The sequence below is a fragment of the Sceloporus occidentalis genome, unplaced genomic scaffold, assembly GCF_023333645.1.
Source record: "Sceloporus occidentalis isolate IW3139 unplaced genomic scaffold, rSceOcc1.0.p SCAF_3, whole genome shotgun sequence".
Classification (NCBI taxonomy): Eukaryota; Metazoa; Chordata; class Lepidosauria; order Squamata; family Phrynosomatidae; genus Sceloporus; species Sceloporus occidentalis.
In genome coordinates this window covers 81840923-81863474 of record NW_028316983.1, presented here as the reverse complement: position 1 = coordinate 81863474, position 22552 = coordinate 81840923, and the positions used below count along the sequence as shown (strand labels likewise).

The window sequence follows — 22552 nt, the reverse complement described above, 5'->3', positions numbered from 1 at the left end:
CATGAAACTATGTATATGTAAACACATTTATTCTCTGTATATGATATCGTAATTTTAAGGTATAATTTTAATTTTGCTAGTAGTTTTACATCACAACTATTATAATTACATTCAGTGATATGTGGGAATTATGATTTAAAAGTAAATTAGTACAAAAAACCTTACTAAGGATTCTGGATGTTGTAATATGGAAGAAGGTCAATGGAGGGTGACACCAACCCTAATGACACTATCTGTCTTTTAGGCTCCTCAGACAGTCACATACCTTTTCTCATGACAATGTTGTTTGGCATTTTTTCCAGCTCTAGTGCAAGTTTCCTCCCATTCTGAATGGCAAAGGCCTAATTTCTAAAACTAAAAGCTTCACCCAATCAATAATCTGAATAGTTTTCTACAAGCACCAGGGGCAACAGAGCCTTCCCATTGCTTCCAAAGTTAAATGATTCTGCATTTACCTTCAAACTGTTGAGGGAATTAAACATATTAAGGATGCCATGTTCTGCCTTTTTTTGAACAAGATCAAGAATCTAACCTGCTACTTTGAAACCAAGCAGTCTCCAAGCTTTCAGTTTAGGAAGCCAGTGTTGCATAATGGTTTGTTGGAATACAACTCTGGAGATCAGGGTTCAATTCCCTGTTCAGCCATGAAACCCACTGGGTGACCTTGGGCAAATCACATGCTGTCAGCCTCAGGGCAAGGCAATGGCAAACCTCCTGTGGACAAATATTGCCAGGAAACCCCCACCATTGTTGTTAGCTGTTGTTAGCTTATGGCAAGCCTGTGGATGAGACATCTCCAAGAATCCCTATCCTCCACTGCCTTGCCCAGATTCTGCAAGCCCTTGCCTATAACCCTCTTGATCAAGTCTATCCATCTGTTTTTTGGTCTTCCTCTCTTTCTTCTAACCCCTACCTTTCTGAGCATTATTGTTTTACCTAGTGATCTGTGCCTTCTCATTATGTTGCCAAAATACAATAGTCTCAACTTGATCATTTTAGCTTCCAAGGACAGCTGTGGTCTGATCTGTTCAAGAACCCATTTGTTTGTCTTCTTGGCTGCCTACAGTTTCCTAAGTACACTTCTCCAGCACCACATTTTGAGTGAGTTGATTTTCTTTCTGCCTGCTTCCTTCACTGTCCATCTCTCGCATCCATGCATGGTGATGGAGAATACAATGGATGAACAATTCTGATTTTAGTGCTCAGTTGTATATCTTTGTTCTTCAGTAGCATTTCCAGTTCTATCATAGTTGCTCTTCCCATTCCTAGTCTTCTTCTTATTTCTTCACTGCAGTCTCCATTCTGCTCAGTGTTTGATCCTAGATATGGGAATTCTTTAACTATTTCAATTTCCTTGTTGTCTAGATTGAATTTGTGTATTTCTTCTGTAGTCATTATTTTTGTGTTCTTTATGTTCAGCATCAGACCTGCCTTTGCACTTTCATCTTTGACCTTCCTTATTAACTTTTCCAATTCCTGAATGTCTTCTACTAATATTATGGTGTCATCTGCATATCTTAGGTTGTTAATGTTCCTTCCTTCTATCTTAACTCCTTCTTTTTCTGATTGTAATTCTGCTTTTCTAATAATAATAATAATAAAAGGATTTATTTATATGCCACCCAATCACTGGGAATCCGGACAGCTTACAACAGAGGGGATAATAGACGGAGGGGATAATAGACGGTTCTCTGCCCTCAGGCTTACAATCTAAAAAGACACGACACAAAAGGAGAAGGGAATGGTGAGGGGGGGAGGGGATCAGGTCCAGCATTCTTTTCTCCTTCTGAGGCCTGGACCAAGGCAGATGGACTGGAGGGAGGGCTCTTCTTCTTCAGGCTAGCCCTGATGGAGCTCAGCCTGCCTGTTCACTCCCTCCCAAGCCAAAGGATGACAGATATCATGGAGGGAGGGCTCTCTATGTCCAGGATAGCCCTGATGGAGCTGGGCCTGCCTGTTCACTCCCTCGCAGGCCGAAGGATGACAGTTATCATGGAGGGAGGAGCCTCTTTCTTCAGGCTAGCCCTGATGGAGCTGGGCCTGCCTGGTCAACTCCCTCGCAGGCCGGAGGATGACAGTTATGGAGAGAGGAGTCTCATTCTTCCAGTCTAGCCCTGATGGATCTGGGCCTGCCTGGTCAACTCCCTCGCAGGCCGGAGGATGACAGTTATGGAGAGAGGAGTCTCATTCTTCCAGACTAGCCCTGATGGATCTGGGCCTGCCTGGTCAACTCCCTCACAGGCCGGAAGTTGACAGTTATGGAGAGAGGAGTCTCTTCCTTCAGGCTAGCCCTGATGGAGCTGGGCCTGCCTGGTCAACTCCCTCGCAGGCCGGAAGATGACAGTTATGGAGGGAGGAGTCTCTTCCTTCAGGCTAGCCCTGATGGAGCTGGGCCTTCCTGGTCAATTCCCTCGCAGGCTGGAAGATGAAAGTTATGGAGGGAGGAGACTCTTCTTCAAGGCTAGCCCTGATGGAGCTGGGCCTGCCTGGTGAACTCTCTCACGGGCCGGCAGATGAGTTAGGGAGGGAGGAGTCTCTTCCAAGGCTAGCCCTGATGTTTTCAGCATATAAATTAAATAGGTCAGGTGATAGGATACAGCCTTGCCTGACCCTTTTGCCTATTGGGAACCACTCTGTTTCCCCGAATTCTCTTCTGATGGTGGCATCTTGTCCTTAATACATATTTCTCATCAGGACAATGAGATTTAGTGGCACCCCATGTCTTTGAGTGTGTTCAATAGCTTTTTGTGATCTATACAATCAAATGCTTTTCTGTAGTCTATAAAACACATGTTTATTCTTTTTTGGAATTCTTTGGTGTGCTCCATTAGCCATCGTATTTTTGCAATGTGGTCCCTAGTGCCCCTTCCTTTTCTGGATACTGCTTGTGCCTCTGGAATTTCTCTCTCCATGTATGACTGGAGTCTATGCTGCAGATGTTTGAGCATCATTTTGCTTGCATGTGAGATTAGAACTATGGTCCTATAGTTGCTGCAGTCTTTTGTCCCTCTTTTCTTGTGGATTAGGATGTATATCGAGTATTTCCAGTCCATTGGCCACCTCTTTGTTTTCCACATTTATTGGCATATTTTAGTTAGCACTACAATTGCATCTGCTGTGGGCATTGTAGCAGTTCAATTGGGATATCATCTGTTCCTGGTGATTTATTTTTTTCCCATTTCCTTTATTGTAGATTTCACTTCACTTCTTATAATTTGGGGTTCATCTTCATATGGTTCCTCATTCCATATGTCATTCATTCTTTCATCTCTGTTGTATAATTCTACTGTGTATTGCCTCCAGATTCTATTTCTTCTTGTCCCTATATTTTGTTCTTTTTTTCCCCTCCATAGAGCATCCCTACCCTCCATTTCAACTTGGCTTTAATTTCTCTGATTTTTTGATAGGGTTGTAATAAATAAGAAATGACTTGAAGTAACACAACACAAACACACATACATCAGGACGAGAACCTTTGCAGCCGGGCTTCTTTTTAGATCCTTTTTTCTTGAGCTAAAAGGAGTCAAACCTCAGTCAGCATTATTTCAGTATACTGCCATGTGATACCCCTGCCAGTGACACTTCCAACAACTCTTTTCGGAGTCATATCCTACAAACACATCTATCCCATTAGTATTTATTATCTGAATGCCAGATGATTCTAGCATCCATTAGCTTCCTCCATGTTGAGCCCTCTTGGCAATCACACATCTCACCACATTGACAGCATCAAAGAGGCGTTGAGGTGCCAACCGCTCTTCTAGGAAGGGACATTTTTCCTCCAGCAACATCAGTGTCCTTAGTGCCTCAGCCGTGCAATCACCAGATATCCAGTTGTGATCACGATAACTGGAACAGAATCCTCCCTAGAGATTTAAGAAAAGACATTGACTACTATTCCTTCAAAAATATCAATACAGAAAAAAACCAAGCTATCTTTTATTAATTCTAAATTGATTACAGGACATATTTAATGTATATGTCTCCTCCACAGCAACCCATAATTCACCATGTACCATGGAATTTCAGGTACAGCCTGAAAATCTGCAATCTGAATAGCAAATACATTTCTATACCACTTATCAGTGCACTTAAGCACTCCCTAAGCGGTTTACAAACTATACGCTAATTTCCCCTAACAAACTGGCTACTCATTTTAGCAATCTCAGAAGGATGCCAGGCTGAGTTGACTCTGAGCTCCTGGCTGGTATTGAACTCACAACCTTGTGGTTTGTGACTGAGTAGCTGCAATACAGGCATTTAACCACTGATCCATGAATTCTTCATTTTGGCACCAGACAAAGTTACTTTTTCATTCTCTCAGGGCTTTTACTTTAGAATATATTTTATTGCCTACTAAATTGTGGCTATTTAATCCCCATAGGGGTTTTTTTGTTTTGTTTTTGTTTGTTCAAAATTTGCTTAGCATACATTGGTTTTGATATCTTTGCTCTTTTACATTTCTTTGGCAGCTGAATGTACCTTGTTCATGTGGCGATAGTATCTCTCATAATTGGGTGGATTATCTATAATCTGAAAAAAAAACATTAATAGCATATTAATAAGTGGATTTGCGAAGTGTTTGAATGTGCCATGTGCCTTCACATAGGGAATGACTTTGGGGTGTTAAACTGATGCATCTTAAATTCTGCAGAAAGTATTCCTGAGACACAGATCAGAGAAAAAGATGATTCCTCAGAACTAAAGAAGCTTAAATTGCAACTACTAAAACAGATAAAATAACCATGGAAGTTTCAGAAAAACATATAGAAACTACTGGCTACTCATTTAATAGCCAAGAAACTGGTTTTAGAATCAACAGCAACAGTTTGCATTCCTTACAATGAGAGAAACACCATGCATTTCTGACACATATCATCACTGACAGAAAGACAAATATTGGCCACCACATTATGCCCCAGTGGAAAAGAGATAAGAGCAATCTTCTAAAGCCTGTATTGACTTCTCTCGCATGTTATTCCAGTTCATATCCTCACCTGGACACATTTAAGAAATGTATGGGCTTTTTTCAAGCAGGATGCATAGTCAGGGTTGTTATGAATACCAGCCTAGAAAAAAGAAAGATGCTGTGGTTAAGTTTTTCCAAACCACAAGGTCTGGCAATTGTGAAAGGACAGAGAAATGGCAGCATATCCAGAAATCTGAGCCACTTAAACAAAGCTAGGATGTTAAACATAGACAAATGTGCTCCATTTTTAAATTCTTGTCCCACCCCTTCATAAGAAAATGGAAGTAATTAGAGGGTCACTTCTAATTTGAAAATAATTACATCTGGTTTTCTGGAAGAGGAGATACATTTTCTACTGGAAATGGGGGGGCTGCGCACTTTCTTCTAGAAAAGAATGACTGATCCTGGAAACATCCAACAGAAGTAATACTTATTTTGATTCCCCACATCATATTTTGGGCAGAGATGTCTGGGGATGGGACGCAAAAGTGAGCTGCCAAAGAAGCCTTGGTTCCACAGGCATCCTGTCCACTACATGATTCCCAGTTCTGGAAGAATTGTAAGGTCAGGACAGGTCCATGAAAACAGGATCTGCTTTGTTGTTTACTTCAGATTATGCATATTGGAGACAACATTGGTGAGCTGCATTAGGAATTAATTTCAGCTCTGGTTGTGTGCCACAACATTTGATTGTCCTCATGTGTAATCTATATTAAAGACAAGAGGCTACTGATATGACAGAATACAGAGAAACAGAATGGTCCCTAACTGGCAAGGAGGTCAGGCAAGGCTAAATTTCATCACCTTAACTGTTTATCTTGTATGCTGAACATATCATATGTAAGACAGAATTAGATTTGGAGAAAGGAGGCATGAAAATTGGAGGGAGGAACATCAACAATTTAAGATAAGCAAATGATACCATATTATTAGCAGATAATAGCAAAGACTTGGAATGATTACTGAAGAAAGTTAAGGAGAAAAGTGCAAAGGCAGGTTTACAGTTGAAAATGAAGAAAAAAATAATGGCCACAGATGATTTTCATGACTTTAAAGCAGATGATTAAGACATTGAAATAATACAGGATTTTCTGTACCTTGGCTCAGTCAGAGTGTAGACTGAAGTTAAGAAATCAGAAAAAGAAGAAGAATCAGAAGTCAAGAAATCAGAACTCTCTGAAGATGCCAGCCACAGATGCTGGCAAAACGTTAGGAATAAACTCTTCTAGAACATGGCCACATAGGCCAAAAAACCCAGAAAAAACAATCAGAAGAAGATTTAGGAGCTGTGCACACCGGCAGGAAAGGCCTGCCTGGGGGAGGAGTCAGGGCATGGTATCCACATGACGCACACCCTGGCTCCACCCCCAGGCTGGTGTGACACTGCACACTGTAGCACATGGCATGTGGCTTCACAGCACTGCGTTTTCATGATGTGGCCTCAAAGAAGCACCTTAAAACCACAGCACCGCAGTTATCGCACTCTTTCCAGGGCGCAAAAAGGAGGCACTTTTTGCAGCTCCTTTTTGCACTCTGGAAAGGCCAGATCAGGGGAAGATGGAGGCGGTGGCAGGCCACCCTTCAGGGGCGGTCTGCACAGCTCTTAAGACTTGGAAGGGCAGCTTTGAAGGAATCAGACAATATCTTGAAGTGTGAAGATATATAATTGAATATTAAAAATAGGTTCATCCATGCCATCATATTTCCCATTTCTATATATGGTTGTGAAAGCTGGACAGTGAAGAAAGGTGATGGGGGAAAAATCAACTCATTTGAAATGTGAGGCTAGAGGAGAGTTCCATGGATACTGTGGACTACTAAAAAGACCAATAAATGGCCCCAGACCAAAATCAAGCCTGAACTCTCCCAAGAAGCTAAGATGACTAACTGGAACTGTTGTACTTTGGCCATATCATGAGAAGATATGACTTACTAGAAAAGACAATATTGCTTGGAAAGGTAGAAGGCAGTAGGAAAAAAAAGGAGACCACAAATGAAATACTTTGGCCACATCATGAGAAGGCACAACTCATTACAAAATAATAATTATGCTGGGAAAGGTTGAGAATAGCAGAAAAGGAGGAAGACTGCAGGGCACATGGGTAGACTCAATGAGGGAGGACATGAGCATGAGACTGCAAAATATATGCAGGGCAGTGGAAGATGGGGAGACCTGGAGATGTCTCATCCATAGGGTCACCATGAGTTGAGGCCAACAGAGGGCAGTTAACAACAACAGGCAACAAACCAAATGGACAGATTCAAAGAAGACATTGCCCTGAGTCTGCAAGAACTGAGCAAGTCTGTTGATAACAGGATGACATGGATGTCTTTCATTGATACGATTGCCATAAGTTGAAGTCAACGTGATCACAGTTAACAACAAACACCCATTCTTAGTTCCTTTCTTCCTCCAAAGTCACAGAAGACATGTCAAGATGAACAGAGCAAACCTGGGCACTCTTAATGTGAAGAGGAAGTTTGTTCCTGCTCACATGCTCCAGACTTCACCACTACCACCACCACCAGTTCAGTTTTCCAAACACAGCCAAGCTGAGATGTTGAGAGCATGGGGAACGCAGCAGAGAAAACAGGGAATGTCCATCAGGGAATGCTCTATAACACAAGATAGCATTGTTTTTTGTAGATTTTTTGGGTTATGTGGCCATGTTCTAGAAAGGTTTATTCCTGACATTTCGCCGGCATCTGTGGCTGGAATCTTCAGAGAATGCTGGCATGGAAGTGAGTGGGGTATATATATACTGTGTGACTCTAGGTTGGGAGGAGTGATTTACATGTTAATCTGTGTATTGTTATGTTATTGAATGGCAAGATAGCATTGTTTATCTAAGACAAAACTGAGTAGAACTCTACCTGGAAAATATCTGAATATTTTAAGATAACCATGACAGGCGTGCACAGCTTTCAGATTTAATGTTGTGGCTGCTTATGATGCATATGCCACTTGCATGCCCATGTACAGCTTTCCAATCCTTGTCAAACTTGTCAGGTACACACACCATGCAAGTTATCTACATGTCAATTCATACAGCTAACTTATATAGAAAACAGGAGTCATCATACTATAATCATGGAGAAAACAAAATTAGAGTGGATAAATGGGAAATGATACCTCAAGGAAGCTTTGAATAACAAATGATGTGTTCCAGGTCTGGGTTCCTATGGCCTGGATAAAGAAAAGATAAAGGTTTATCAATTAGAGTATGACCATAGGCATATCCTCCATTTTTCTATAGTGTTTACAACTAGACAGTAGCATCACTGGGGGTGCGGGCAGTGGGCCCAGCTGCTCCATCATGTCTCCGTTGCATGGCTTTCTCCCTGGGAGGAAGCCCTGTGATGGAGCAGCATGCCTGGTCTCCCTTGGTGGGTGGCCAGACAAAGGGGCAATGCAGTGGCTGGGGAGGGGAGACAAGGGGAGAGAGGCAGCCGGAGAAGGGGGGAGGAGAATGCAATGGCAACAGCAACTTCAGAAACACAATTGCAAAGATATGTAATACTGGATGCTCTGAAACCTGTATGGGGCTCACTGTCCAGGAAAGCAGCCAAATGGCCAATAAGCCAGGAAGTTGTTAAATTAACAAACAAACCTCCAGATAGCAGAGTCAGTGCAAGCAACATCGTCTTGGAGATTCAAAGCAGTATCAGCAGAGGAATTACCAAAAGAGTTGTCAGACAGTTCGAGATTCAAGGTAACAGATAGGCAGGTTGATAAGGCACTGAAGGCGACCACGATGTTGATGGGAGTCCAAAATCTGGGCCACCTTGAATTCCTCTTCCCCATCCACCAGGACTGGATCAGGCAGAAGAGTCGAACCTGCATCGGGCCGAACCCCTGAGGCGGGGAGCAGCAAGCAGCAGTGGAAGACTGGCTGGATTCGCCATGTCTGGGGAAGTTGGAACCGGAAAGCCATGGGATTGACCTGGGCCCCAATCTTATAAGGCCCCACAAACCAGGCATCCAACTTGCGACATGGCTGCTGCAGAGGAAGTTGTTACATGGACAGCCAGACAGGATCCCCCACCTGCAGTGGAGGACTTTCTTGGCATTGCCAATCCGCTCCCCATTTGTACACCTCCTTAGCCACCTGTTCCTTGAACAGAGACTGTGCCGCCTGGAGTTCCTGGAGCCACTGATCCGCCACAGGAACCAGTGAGACAGGAGCCACAGCAGGGAACCCTCGAGGATGGAAACCCTCTGTGGCAAAGAAGGGCATCTGCTGGGACGAGGCATGGACCGAGTTGTTGTAGGCGAACTTGGCCAGCGGAGGCAAGTCGACCCAGTTCTCCTGGTGGTAGCTGGCGTGGCAGCGGAGGTACTGCTCCAGGGTTCAATTGGTGCGCTCCGTCTGCCCATTGGACTCGGGGTGGTGAAACGAGAACAGGTGAGGCGCGATGTTCAGGAACTGCAGCAAGCTGGTCCAGAAGCGGGTGGTGAACAGTATGCCACGATCGGAGATCACCCCCTTGGGAAGGCCAAGGAGTCAGAAGATGTGTTGGACAAACATCCAGGCTGTCTCCTTCGCTGTGGGGAGGCCAGCAAAGGGCACAAAGTGAGCCGTCTTGGAGAAAAGGTCCACCACCACCCAAATTGTCATGCAGCCAGCAGAGGGGGGCAGGTTCATGATAAAGTCCATGGAAATGACTTTCCAAGGCCCTACCAGCATTGGCAAAGGCAGCAGAAACCCTGTGGGTCACCCCGGATGGTCCTTAGCCCGGTAACACACCAGGCAAGTGCCCACATACTGGGCCACCTCCGCCTGGACTCGAGGCCACCAAAACTCCCTGGTGAGGAGGTACAGGGTTTTACAAAAGCCGAAGTGCCTGGCCAGCTTTGAGTCATGACCGACCCACAAGACTGCCTCCCTACAATCCCTTGCTGGCACGTAAAGGCAGCCCCAGTGGTAGAGCAGAACACCCTGCAGCACGAAGGGAGAGACGTCCCCCTCCGCTGAATGCTGTGCCACAAATGGGTACTGGCCCTGGAGTTCATGGATCTGGTCCAGCAGCGTGGCCTCCCTCAGAGCAGCGGCGAAATTCTCCAGGCGCAGAATGGTGGACCGAACCTCACCCTCCAGGTCCATGGCATACTCTGGCTTACGGGAGAGAGCATTGGCCTGTAGGTTCTGGCCTGTAGGTTCTGGCCTCGAGATACATACTGGAGCTGGAAGTTGAAGCAGGCAAAGAATGACGACCATTGCTGCTGCCTCTGGGAGAGCTTCCTCACTGTCTGTAGGTGCTCCAAGTTCCAGTGATCCATGTGCACCCGGACTGGGTGAGCTGCCCCCTCAAGAAGATGTTGCCAGATCTCAAAGGCCACCTTGATTGCCAACAGCTTCTTCTCCCAGATGGTGTAATTCAGCTCTGGAGCAGTGAACTGTTAGGAGTAAAAGGCTCAGTGCAACAGGTGCGCCTTGGGCCCTGTTAGCTGAAGCAACACAGCCCCTATGGCAACATCAGAGGCATCTGCTTCCATGACAAATGGCATGCGTGGGTCAGAGTGCTGCAGGATAGGGGCTGATGTAAACCGTGCTTTCAGGACCTCAAAGGACTTCTGCGCAGCAGCCGTCCACTGGAGCCGGGTCTTCCCTCGCAACAGTTGGGAGATAGGGCTCACTAGGGTGGTGTAGTCCTCGATGAACTTCTGATATAAGTTTGCGAACCCTAGGAACCTCTGGACATCCTTCCTGTTGCGAGGAGGTTGCCAAGACAGCACCGACTCCACCTTGGATGTGTCCATGGCCACAGCTTGAGTAGAGACATGGTAGCCCAAGATGTTCACCTCACGGAGGTCAAAGGTGCACTTCTCCAGCTCGGTGTAGAGCCAGTGCTCCTGGAGCCTCTGGAGAACAGCAAGTACGTGGGCATCATGGGCAGCCTGGCTCGGGGAGTAAATCAAAAAGTCGTCCAGGTAAATAATAATAGAACTGTCCAAATAGTCCCGGAAGACATCATTTACAAAATGTTGAAAATCAGCGGGGGCATTACATAGTCTGAAGGGCATCACGGTGCACTAGTAATGCCCGTACCGGGTCTGGAAGGCCGTCTTCCACTTGTCTCCTGCCCAGAACCACACCAAATTGTATGTCCCAACTTAGTAAACACCTTGGTGTGGTGCAACCGCTCCAGCAGCTCCAGGATCAAAGGCAGGGTGTACCGGTTCCAGATGGTGATCTTGTTGAGGGCCCAGTAATCATTGCAGAGGCACAACTCCCTGCACTTCTTGCACATGAACAGCACTGGGACACCAGCAAGAGTCTTGGAGGGACGGATGAACCCTCTCTGGAGGTTCTTCTCCAGAAAGTCCCTCAGAGCCACCAGCTCAGGCTCCGAGAAGGAGTAGAGATGCCCCACTCAAATAGGGGCCCCTGGCACAGGTCGATGGCACAGTCACAGGGCCAATGCGGGGGGAACTGATCCGCCTCCATATCGAAGACATCGGTATAGTCACAGTATTTCTCAGGCAACGTCACCAAGCACTCCTGGGCCTCCACCGCCACCGCAGCCGAGATCCGTTCGGGCCAGCAGTGCTGCTGACAATACTCCGAGCCAAACAGGAATTCCTGCCATGACCAAGAGATATTTGGGTCATGCTGGGAGAGCCAGGACATGCCCAAAACCAAAGGGTAGTGAGGGCCAGCAGCCAGCAAAAACCAGATCTCCTCCACATGGACCTGAATCTCGAGGTGGAGCACAGGAGTCTGGTGCATCACTGGACCAGACCGAAAGATCCATCTATTGATAGTCTCCACTGGCCTGGGCTCAGCCAGAGCCTCCAGTGGGATGTGATGACGTTGGGCAAAGCTCAGATCCATAAAACAGCTGGAAGCTCTCAAGTCGATCATGACTCCCACAGGAAGGAGCTCCGTGGAGGGGAGCCTCAGGCTGGTGGCCAGTAGCAAAGGGTCCTTCCTGGTAGCCAACGTGGAGGAAGTGGGTTCAAGAGACGCTCCCAGATGGTGAACCAAATCGACACCTTAGCGGGGCATTCCTGGGCAAAATGTCCTTGGAGGCCACAGTACAGGCAGAGGCCCTCCCTCCTCCTGCATTCCTTCTCAGTAGTGGTGAGCTGAGGTCACACCCCTCCCAGCTGCATAAGTTCCTCGGCTGGCTGGGGAGGAGCAGCCACAGGTGAAGCTGCAGGAGCCGATTGAGCTGGACTCAGAAGTAGCAGAAGGACATTCCGTCGAGCTTGTCTACGAGCTGAGAGGCGGCAGTCCATTCAGGTAGCTTGTGCGATCAACAGGCTCAGAGAATCAGAGGGCTCAGAGCGTGCCAATTCATCCAGCACCGCGTCAGAGAGCCCCACCCTAAACTGAGCCTGCAAAGCACTATCATTCCACATCAAGTCTTGAACAAGCAGGCGAAGTTCTTGGAGTACTTGGCTACAATTCCGGTCCCTTGGCGAAGAGCCTGGATTTGACATTCTGCCGTCTCAGCCTTTACCGGATTCCCCTAGGTGGACTGCATTTCTGCAATAAAGTCCTGCAAGCTGTTGAGGAGGGGGCTGTCCTGGTTCAGGTAAGGGGTAGCCCATTTGCTGGCAGGCCCAGAAAGCAAACTAATTATGAAAGCCACCTTACGGGAATCATCAGGAAAATCTTCTCTCGGAGCTTAAAATGTAGCTTGTAATTAGCAAGGAAACTGTCCAGCATAGTAGAGTCTCCCTAGAACTTATCAGGAAGGGAGGCAAAACATTTTCGGCGGCGTTCAGGAGCAGAAGGGTTACCTTGGCCCTGAAAAGCAGCCACAGTCTGTCAATTGTTGCACCTGGGCAGAAAGCTGTAAATTCATCTGCATCAGCTGGGTCAGGGCTTGTTCATTTGTCATTATGCTGCTATCAGCCTAATTACAAAGCCAGCATAGTTATTCCGTCTAGGAAAGCAGCCAATTGGCTGATAAGCCAGCTAGTTCTTAAACAAACAAACAAATCCCCAGATAGCAGAGTCAGTGTGTTACCCATGCTGCTTCATATAAATTTTGGTATAAATGATAACCCTTAATGACCCCTAGATGAACTCTGTCCACCATTGCCAGCAAGGCACAAGGACATGTACCACACCCCTGAGGGGTACCCACATCATCATATCTAGAGAGTCGCATAAGAGGATTATCATAGGACCAGGAAGAGCAAATATTTGCCTTGCCTGAGGCTCTTGCCTCCCCAGGGTCTGTTGTCCGAGCAGCTTAAGACCACTAAGACAATCAGACAGGGACATCCAGGTGAAAAGCAAGTAATTAAACACCTTTGTTCTCACCATCAAGCACCTTTGCCAGAAGCAAGATTTTGCCTATAAATACTCCCAGATTTGCTTGTTCACTGGGCCAGTCTGGATTTCAGGGGGAAGCTCTGTCCCCTTGAACCCTGACCTGGCTCCTGGCTCCTGGCTCCTGGCCAGTCATTCCATGGCTGAGCCTCATGCCATCCTCATCATATTCCATTTGGATTCCTGGAGGGAGTCTACATTCTGGTACGTATCACCCCAGTGATGCCTAAAATCCTATTCCATGCTAACCTATGCTTTTCCTGAGCCTTGTATATGTGTGTGTATGCTAGTAAATCGTATGTGTTTTTCCCCTTATAAATAAATTGGTTATTAATTCTAGAAGTCTGTCTCAGCTCCATTTAGTGGGATCCCCTGGTCTACTCCGTATACATATCGGGAGACGATCTCGGTGGGCTCTTGTAGCCAGCCCCCCTCTTGCAATATTTGAGCTAATAACAATAATAATAAAATTCCCCTAAACGGACCCTTGGCTACAAGTGCAAGCAACACAGTCTTGGAGATTCAAAGCAGTATCAGCAGGAGGATTACTAAAAGAGTTGTCAGACAGTCTAAGATTCAAGGTATCAGATAGGTCAATAAGGCAGTCCAAGGTCAAGGTTTCCAGATAATCAAGATAGTCAGCAATATAGGAAACTAAGGTGGGTTACATACCGCCGAGAAGCAGTGTTGTCCCGCCGCCGCCGCTTGCGGCGTCCGGGAGCTGCAGCTGCCACACCGCAGGGCTCCCAGACGCTCAGAGGAAGGAGCACGGAAATCACGCTCCTTCTCGGGCCCCGGAAGAGGCGCCACAAGTGCCAAAGGGCGCCCTTGCGGTGTCACTTTCAGTGCGCCACATGCGGACGCAGAGCGTCCGTTACATCAATATGGCGGCGGCCATGTGGAACGGCCACCGCCATATTGTACGTTTTGAATACATATTAGGGTTGGGGGGTGCAGAAGCACCATCCCTTCCTAACCCTAATACGTATTCAATACGTATTTTTTGGCAGTCTATAACCCCCCACGGATTTGTTCCAAGAAGCCACAGGGGCCAGAGACAGAGTCTTTCCTCTAGAAAAGACTGATTACCACTGGCAAAGAGCCACACCTGCTCCAGCTGCCTAAATAGGCCAGCAGAAGGCCTTCAGGTGTGTCTGATCACAAACACACTTCTGATAAAGCCTCTGTGATCATCAAAAGCCCTCTCTTTCAGCTCGACGCTCCCTGAAGGTAGGCACACTTCCCAGATCCTCCTCTATGTCCACAACCTCAGCCCCAGAAAGACTTGGCTGCTGAACCTCTGGAGGGGCCACAGACTCTGCTCCAGCAGAGCTAGGGCCAGCCTCAGGCTCCCTAATTACAGGTTCAGGTCCCAGGGGCTCTGGCTCATTCTCTGAGTCCTGTAAATCATCCTCCATGCTGGACATGAAACTCATGTGATAATGTCCTAGGTCTCCACTGGTGCATATACAATGTTGTTTGAGGGTAGTGGCTGATCCCTCTACTCTGCTTCCTTCTTGGGTGTGCAATTGCAATTCTAGGCATAGATACGTCTACTATAGCAGTCTGGCTGGACTTGCACACCCATGAAAGAAAGAGGCACCTCCATCCCCAGCATAAGGCTGGTCCGTCTTTCCCAAGTGCTCAAAGTCAGCCAGAACATGGCCATGTATACATACACAAACTACAGCCAAACAGTGGCCATAGATGCAGCTGAAAAATCCAAGGATACTGTTGCACACTTGAGCTAAGGGCATTCCAGAATGAGGTACTAGAGACTTCATTGTGTTCTTGCCAGAAGAAAATGGGACAAGAAAATTGTGTGTGCTGCCTTGACTAACTGAAGAAAAAGCAGAATGCAAATATCATTAATCAATCAATGAAACACTAGTAGTGCCATTTACAGGATTCAAGATGTGGAGTTAAGTCAGTGATTGTACCCATAGGTGTTGCAGCTTGACCCTATGTAGGTTTCCAGAGAAATAGGTCCCATAGAACTAACAGTGGCTTATTTCTGAGTAACGTTACATAAGAATGAGTAAGACTACATTCCCTCATACATTTACTAGGGAATATATTATGAGACAATATGATTCATTTGAAAATATGATAATGTTCAGTAAAAATAGAAGGCAGTAGGAAAAGGGGGAGACTACACTATAGGTGGATTGTTTCAATCATGGAAGCCTCAGCCATCAGTTTGCAAGACTTGAGCAGCAAAGCTGATGAAAGGGACTCTCGGAGATCTCTCAGTCATAGGATTACCATAAATGAAGGTTGACTTGATGGCAAATAATAATATCAAAATCTATATGTGCTCTGTGGAAATAGTGCACTTGAATAATTTTAGACTTTGTATCATTGTCTTATAGAAGCACTCCCTCTTTAGATGGTATTGGGCACTGCACAGCTTGTAAACATGGATTTTTGGAACTACATACCAATTCTCAAATCCCTCACTGTCAACCAGCATAGCCACTGGGAAATTTGGGGCACTGTAGCTTAAAAAAGGTAAATTTTCCAAACTCTGATTTGGATCACATTGCTTCCAAATATTTCATCTCCCGTGTTTTCTGTACTCCCATCCCATGTTGTTTCAAAGTTGATTGATGGTAATTTGGGAATTCTACAAGGCTCTTAAAACAAAACTTGGTTATTGTTTTTTTGTTTGTTTTGGTTTTTTTGCAGGTTCAATGAAGACTTCTTCTGTCTGTGGCTACCTATTGATCAAAGATGAAGATAACTGAACAATTTTTCTTTCATTTTTAAATTCTTTTTTATATGCATGTGCCTTTAAGTCACCTGTTGACTTATGGCGACCCCATAAATTTCACAGGGTTTTCTTAGGCACGGAATACTCAGAAGCCATTTTTCCAGTTTCTTCCTCTGAAATATAGCCCATAGGACCTGGCATTTGTTGGTGGTCTCCCATCCAGGTACTAAGCAGGGCTGTTAGCCCTCAGCTTCCAAAGCCAGATGGGATCTAGTCCCTTTAGAGTATTTAGGCCATAGGTTGTTTGGGTTTTTAAAAATAATCTAATATCTATATCCTGCCTTTCTTGCAAATAATTCAAGCCGACATAGATTGCAATTTTTTTTGGGGGGGGGGGGGCATTTTATCTTCCCAACAACTTTGTAAGTTAGCACAGTCTGAGAGATAGAGTAGCTGGCCCAAGGTCACACAAAGATTTTGATGTCTCTGTGGAATGTCTGTCTGACACTCTAACCACTGCATCACACTGATCTGTGCAGATTGACCAATATCTACTCTCTGGCTTCCAACATTATCACCTTCCTTCTGCTTCCAGTGAGGGACAGAGCGAACCTTGCCAATACCTCTGGTAGGTTGTAAGTGTAAGCAGTAGGTGCCAAGGTCAGGAAATTGCACACTGTGCAAGAGATGTGAGACCAGATTCCCCAATATTTGGTTTTTATTTCAAAGAAGCTACTGCTTCAGTTACCAGCTGAACAAACTACAGGCTCTAACATTGTTGAACATCTGGGTCCATACTACCTTACCTGCATTAGCATACCATCTTTTCCAAGCCTGCGTGAATATAAAAAGCAGATTATAATCACTTAATTGTATAGCAAACAATTGTACAATCTATATTAACAAAATGGAAGTTCCCTAAGATCTGGCAATGAAGGTTTAAGTTTCCCTGAATTCTCTTCTCAAATGCAAAGGGATCTTGTAGCACCTTGGAGATTAACTGAACTGTGCAAAAGAAGTTATAGCATAAGTGTTTGTACTACTTCCTTTCCCCAAAAATAGTATTAGTGATTAGTGTGAATGAACTCCCTGTTACCCACCTAACCTGCAACTAGAAAAAGAGGACAGCTTTGAACCAAAGTAAACTCCTCTAAAAGAGGCCTGAAGAAAATGCTTCAGAAAATTAAAAAATTTTTGTCTTTTTCTTCTATGAAAATGTTGAAGGGAGGGTTATAGGAAAGGAAGTGAAAGCGGCTTAGTGACTGTGTATCTACCTTCTAATCCTAGGGCCCATTTTACCAAGAGCTCTCCAATCACTGTGGACAGCGAAAGGATTGTGACTCGGATTTTTTAAAAAGTGCTTCCTTGAACTATGCGTAGAAGAAAGAGAGGGCTTCAGTGCTAAGGGATCTTCTGTGCTTGTTTATAACGATTATAACTCTGTCCATGTACTCAGCTTATTAGTAGGCAGATTCTTGCCTTTGCCTACCTTTATTTTACTCTTTTTTCAATTCATCTTTTCCCCCTACTGCATGTATATTTCAATTCCTAAAGAAGCTTTATCTAAATAGTGTGGAGAAGGGAAATAAATTGGACATCGAGGGTTGGTATTTTACCACATCCTCCCACCTACTTTCAGTCTAACTGGAGGCCAGCGTTTACGCTTCTTCTTCAGAGTTCAGATTTTTACACATCCCCTAAGCACCCTTTCTGCAACCAAGCTGACATGATTAAGACAACCCTGATACACATAGAAAGGATGGGGGACTACAGAAGTACAGTGATGTCTCTCCTTGCTTGAGAACTATAAACTGCTATACAAAATCTTAGAAAACATTTTTTTTTAAAAAAACTTCCATGTTAATATTCAAATTGCTCTGCATTTTCAGAGTATTTTTATGCATTCATTTTTTAATTTTATTTTTTAATTTTATTGAAGCGTTTAAAAAATGTAACAAGACTAACACATCCAGATTTGACATACATATCATACATATATATATTTCTGTCCTGTCCCCTCTCCCACCCGTTCCCTATGTACATATTTATATCCAGAATTGATCAAAATATCTATACAGCTACTATTCTGAATTCCTCATCCCTTTCCTATCAAGGCTTCTCCATCTCACATTTCCTTATGATGCTTATTTCTATCATCAGGCAATGTGTATTCATAATTTAGCAGCATCAACCTTTAGTCTTCATTCAGGCTTATAACTATATTTACTAATTCTTACATTATAACTATTACTTATACCACCTTCTGATATAACAAATTACTATACCATATAGTAAGGAAGACATAAATCCAGTGTAGGGGCATCAATTTCATATACATATCATTTCCACCTCTCAGCACAGTAGTTCAAAAACAGATCCCATATCTTTCCCTCAGTTCTATTATCTTCTCTTAAATATGACGTCAGCTTGTCCATTTCTATAACATCCAGGGTTTTATGTATTCATTTTTATCTGTTTTAATATATTATTTCACAAATAATATGTTTTCTTTGCAATTTATAATTTCTTCACTGAAATGCATTTGACTAGCTTGAGGAATAAAACCTTATTTACACCTCCTAAAGCCATATTTACATGGACCACATGAAGCAGCCCCCCCCCCCCCCCAATCCTCATGGTGACCTGTCTTCACAACACAGAGCCAAATCCGTGATTTTGAGTGTGGATAGTTTTCACAACGTAAGTCCTGTTCCACACCAAACTCACCCTATCCTTTCCATAAATCAGTTTAAAATAACTTTTTTCTTTGGAAATTGCAGGAAAATCCAGAGCAATCTGAAGAGATGTGTGGTGAGTGTTTACACATATGTCACACTATATCACCTGATGCCATCACTGCTGGTGCAAGTTGCTCCTCCTGAAGTCACAACAAGGCACCCAGCCATGTGATCAATGTTGGGTGCCTTGTTTCTGACTCAGAAAGAGCAACCTGGGGCAGCGGTGCCAGCGCCAGGTAATACTGCGGGTGCATGTGTAACTAGCTGCCTGGCATCGCTATGGAATGAGGAAGTAATGGGGGGGGGGCGGAATCTGGGCAGTTCCAGAGTATTCTGGCCAGTGTAGAGCTCTAAGATGCAAACAGATATCTCTCTTTCCCACCTGACTCTTTGAATGTTTCCTTCCCTCTACTTATCCATAATAAAAGTACGTTATTTTATTTAACATATGCAACCATGAAACCAACTTCTAATGTTGACAAGTATATGGTATCATTACTAGGAGAGAGGCAAAGGAAAGAGAGGGATGAGGAGATGGTACTGTCCTTGCTGCAAGACCCACCTGCCTTACTGGAACCAACTATGGACCCAAAGAGGGCACATTCCAACATCTGCATGGGTCACCCATCACGTTTTTGAACAATCAACCATTCAGTGTGGTGGACTCCATCAGGTTCAAATGCTTGATGGAATTTGTGGTTCCATACTGCAAGCTGCTGTCTCACGTATTTATTTATTCAGTTCATTCTCTGATATCACTTTTTTCAAGACAGAGGCAGAGCTACAGATGATGTTCCTCATCTTTCATAGAATGCATGCCAACTTGTCCTTCACAGTATACTTTTGGAAGGAGGCTCTAAGATGAAAAACAGCAGCCTGCACGTTTAGGACTTGAGGATAATGTAGACCAGGGTTCGGCAACTTACGGCCTGCAGGCCACATGTGGCCCACTGAGACATTGGGACTGACCCCTGCTCAGTCCTGCCGCTGATTGCTGGCGCCAAAGGCCCTGCGGGGCCTTTGGCCTCTCGCGGAAGTGCACGGGGCCTTTGGCGGCGGGCAAGGGGGGCAAAGGCCCCGCGCACAGCCACGCGGGGCCTTGGGCCTCTTGCGCAGCTGCGCAGGGAGGAAGAGGAGGAGGGAGGGAGGGAGGAAGGAAGGAAGAGGAGGAGGAGGGAGGAAGGAGGAGGAAGAAGAGGCGGATGGTGATGGTGATATTGATATGAGCCAGCTTCAGAGGCATGGCCAATGTAAGTTGCTGTGATTTTTACAAACTCATGCGCAGTGAAGAAAAACCACAGTCCCTTGACCAAGTACACACTTCTGAGAAGTACAGTTGAACCCGAGGGCAAATCACTTCTTGTGAGACCACCTTGACATGTTAAATATGCATAGCCATGTGAACCCATGTTCAGTGTGAAACCCAAAGAGTTTGTTTATGCAATAAGCCTCTGAAATATGCAAGGGATTGTCATGTTAAGTAAAGCCATGTTCAATGCTGAAATGTGCTGTTTGGAATTGAGGTAGGGGGGGTTGGCCAGAAAGGGAAGTCCATTTCTGCCATCTGTCTAGGAATAATGCCCAAATGTCCTCCATTTTGATCATGCCTAAGAAACATGCATTTATATTAACATTTTTTAAAAATCATCAAATTTTTTGCATGTCCTCCATTTTTAAAAAAATGTGTCCTACATTTGAAAATGTTGTCCTATATTATTTAATTTTTTTTGCTCCCCCCCTCCCCGTTGTCTGGGGGACACCAACCCAGCCCCCGGCTCAAAAAGGTTGCCTACCCCTGATGTAGACAGATAGGGAGTCAACCCCAACATTGGTTGACACAAATCAATCCAGACTTTAGTGTGGAATCCAGCCATATTGTGCTGGATTATTGAATTCATTACCAAAATACAGGGAATGAGAGATCTAATCCATTTTACACCCATGTACGCCTTTTTTGCTCAGTGTGGAAGCTGGTATTCCAACATTTCCTTTACAGAACCAAATCTACCATTGAGTTAATACAGCCCCTTCACCAACAACCTTTCTATGGATGGCAGAGAACAGGGACAGGGATTAAAGAAGTGTCCAGCTATGTTCCCATCATCTGCTGCCACCCCGAGAGGATCCCAGCAGTTCAAAGGAGTGTTCAGTGGCCACCTGTAGTTTAGTTCTATTCTGTCCCATGCTATGCTGTCTCATGCAGGACTTCTGCCATTTCTTTCTCCATCTGTAAGATCTTTATATGAAGCTAGATTTAATATCTCCCATGATTTATTTAATTAGGATTCATTTTGACATGTTCAGATCCAAGTTTGAACATTTAGCCTCATGCAGAGCTTTGTTTAGCCTTATTGTTTCTACAAAGATACATTCTTTCAGTGAGGAAATAAAAAAATAGATTTACCAAAGGTAGTCAAAGATTCTGGAAATATGTTTTTGAAGGGCTGGGGAATTGGGTCCTTCCACATGCCAGCATATCAGTATGTGAAGTGATTTGCAATACTACAAAACAAGAGATAAAGTTCTGTCAGGTAGGAATTCCTACACAACTAGCCCCTGGGGCACATATATGTCATAACTGTGGCTTAGCACGTCACTAATCTAGCACAGAAACTCCTTCAATGGACAAGCAAATTTCATCTACAATGCAGATTGGAAAGAAACTCTCAGATCTGTGGCAAGGAGCCCATACAGACAGGCCAAAATAAAGCTGCTTCAGGTCACTTTGGAGGTATGCTTTTTAAATGGTGCATGCATTCTAAGAAGCCAGAAGATGCGCCAAAGCCACGTTCCAGTCCGTGATTGAGTCAACGGAGAAAGACCTTCAAAGTGTCCCAAAGCAGCTTTATTTGGGCCTGTTTGTATAGGCCCAAGGTTTCCTGAGGGGAGGTAATGTGTATATCAAAAGAAATTTGTTCCACAGACATTCATTTCTGAAAAGTAATTGCCAAAGACCTACCGGACCAGTATTGCAGAAATCTGTAAATATATCATCAGCCTTGATTTGTTCATACATCTCTGCTATGGCTTTCTTTCTCAGACTGGTGATGTGGTACCTCTCATAGAAATTAAAAACAGCTGTAGAAAGAACCAGAGAGATGCTGCAGGGACATAAGAGTCATATTAACTATGCCATGCCCAACTGTTTTTAAATTCGTGACTAGCAATATACAAATTGGCCCCCATTTGTATTTATTATTAGCCAACCTCAATTTTCCCCACATCAGTAGATGTATGCCTTTAATTTCATGCATTAGAATGTGCCTGGTTCAGTGTGTATCAATATGAATGCAGCCACGCATAAACAAAAAGTGTAATATACACATCTATGTACATATAACTGCATATTCACTCAGTTTTTATAAATTGCTCCTTTCTAGGTCCAGTTGGCTGTTTGTATCCATGGGGGTTCCATTCCAGACCTCCCACAGATGCAAAAAGCCATGGGACCTTAAATCCACTTGGTTTTAATGGAAGCATGCCATGTGCATGTAAGTACTGTCTCGGCTTTGTACACACTCTACCATTGGGGACAATGGGATGGCCCATCTGAGGATGTTCAAATCTGCAGGCAAACTGTATTCTAGTATACTTTTCCCACCCCCACCTCACCACTGATGGAGAAGCACAAAGTGAAGTGAATAACTATGGCCATGTCTGCACAGGCCAGGATATTCTACAGACAACTTGGAATATCCTGGCCCCACAGATGTCCTGACTTGCCTGTTACCTGGCCCTCTGTTTCTGGACTGTGGCAGCTGTCTGTATGGCAGCCCTACTGAGCTGCTCAACACATTCAGTGCCACCTTGGGTCATTCACTTCTCAGCTCAAAATGAGATGCCC

The 22552-nt window shown here is 44.7% G+C and overlaps 1 protein-coding gene across 1 annotated transcript in view; it reads right to left on the bottom strand.

Moving 5' to 3' along the window:
• Nucleotides 1-22552, bottom strand: part of LOC149316330 (lanosterol synthase-like) — a 54253-nt gene that overhangs the window by 17137 nt on the left and 14564 nt on the right. The window contains exons 7-13 of the mRNA XM_089518302.1: nucleotides 21668-21786; nucleotides 21113-21210; nucleotides 16777-16804; nucleotides 8103-8156; nucleotides 4998-5069; nucleotides 4483-4533; nucleotides 3717-3866 (exon numbers count right to left, since the gene is read on the bottom strand). Coding sequence (XP_089374428.1) covers nucleotides 3717-3866; nucleotides 4483-4533; nucleotides 4998-5069; nucleotides 8103-8156; nucleotides 16777-16804; nucleotides 21113-21210; nucleotides 21668-21786 — 572 coding nt within the window. The remainder of the gene's footprint in view (nucleotides 1-3716; nucleotides 3867-4482; nucleotides 4534-4997; nucleotides 5070-8102; nucleotides 8157-16776; nucleotides 16805-21112; nucleotides 21211-21667; nucleotides 21787-22552) is intronic.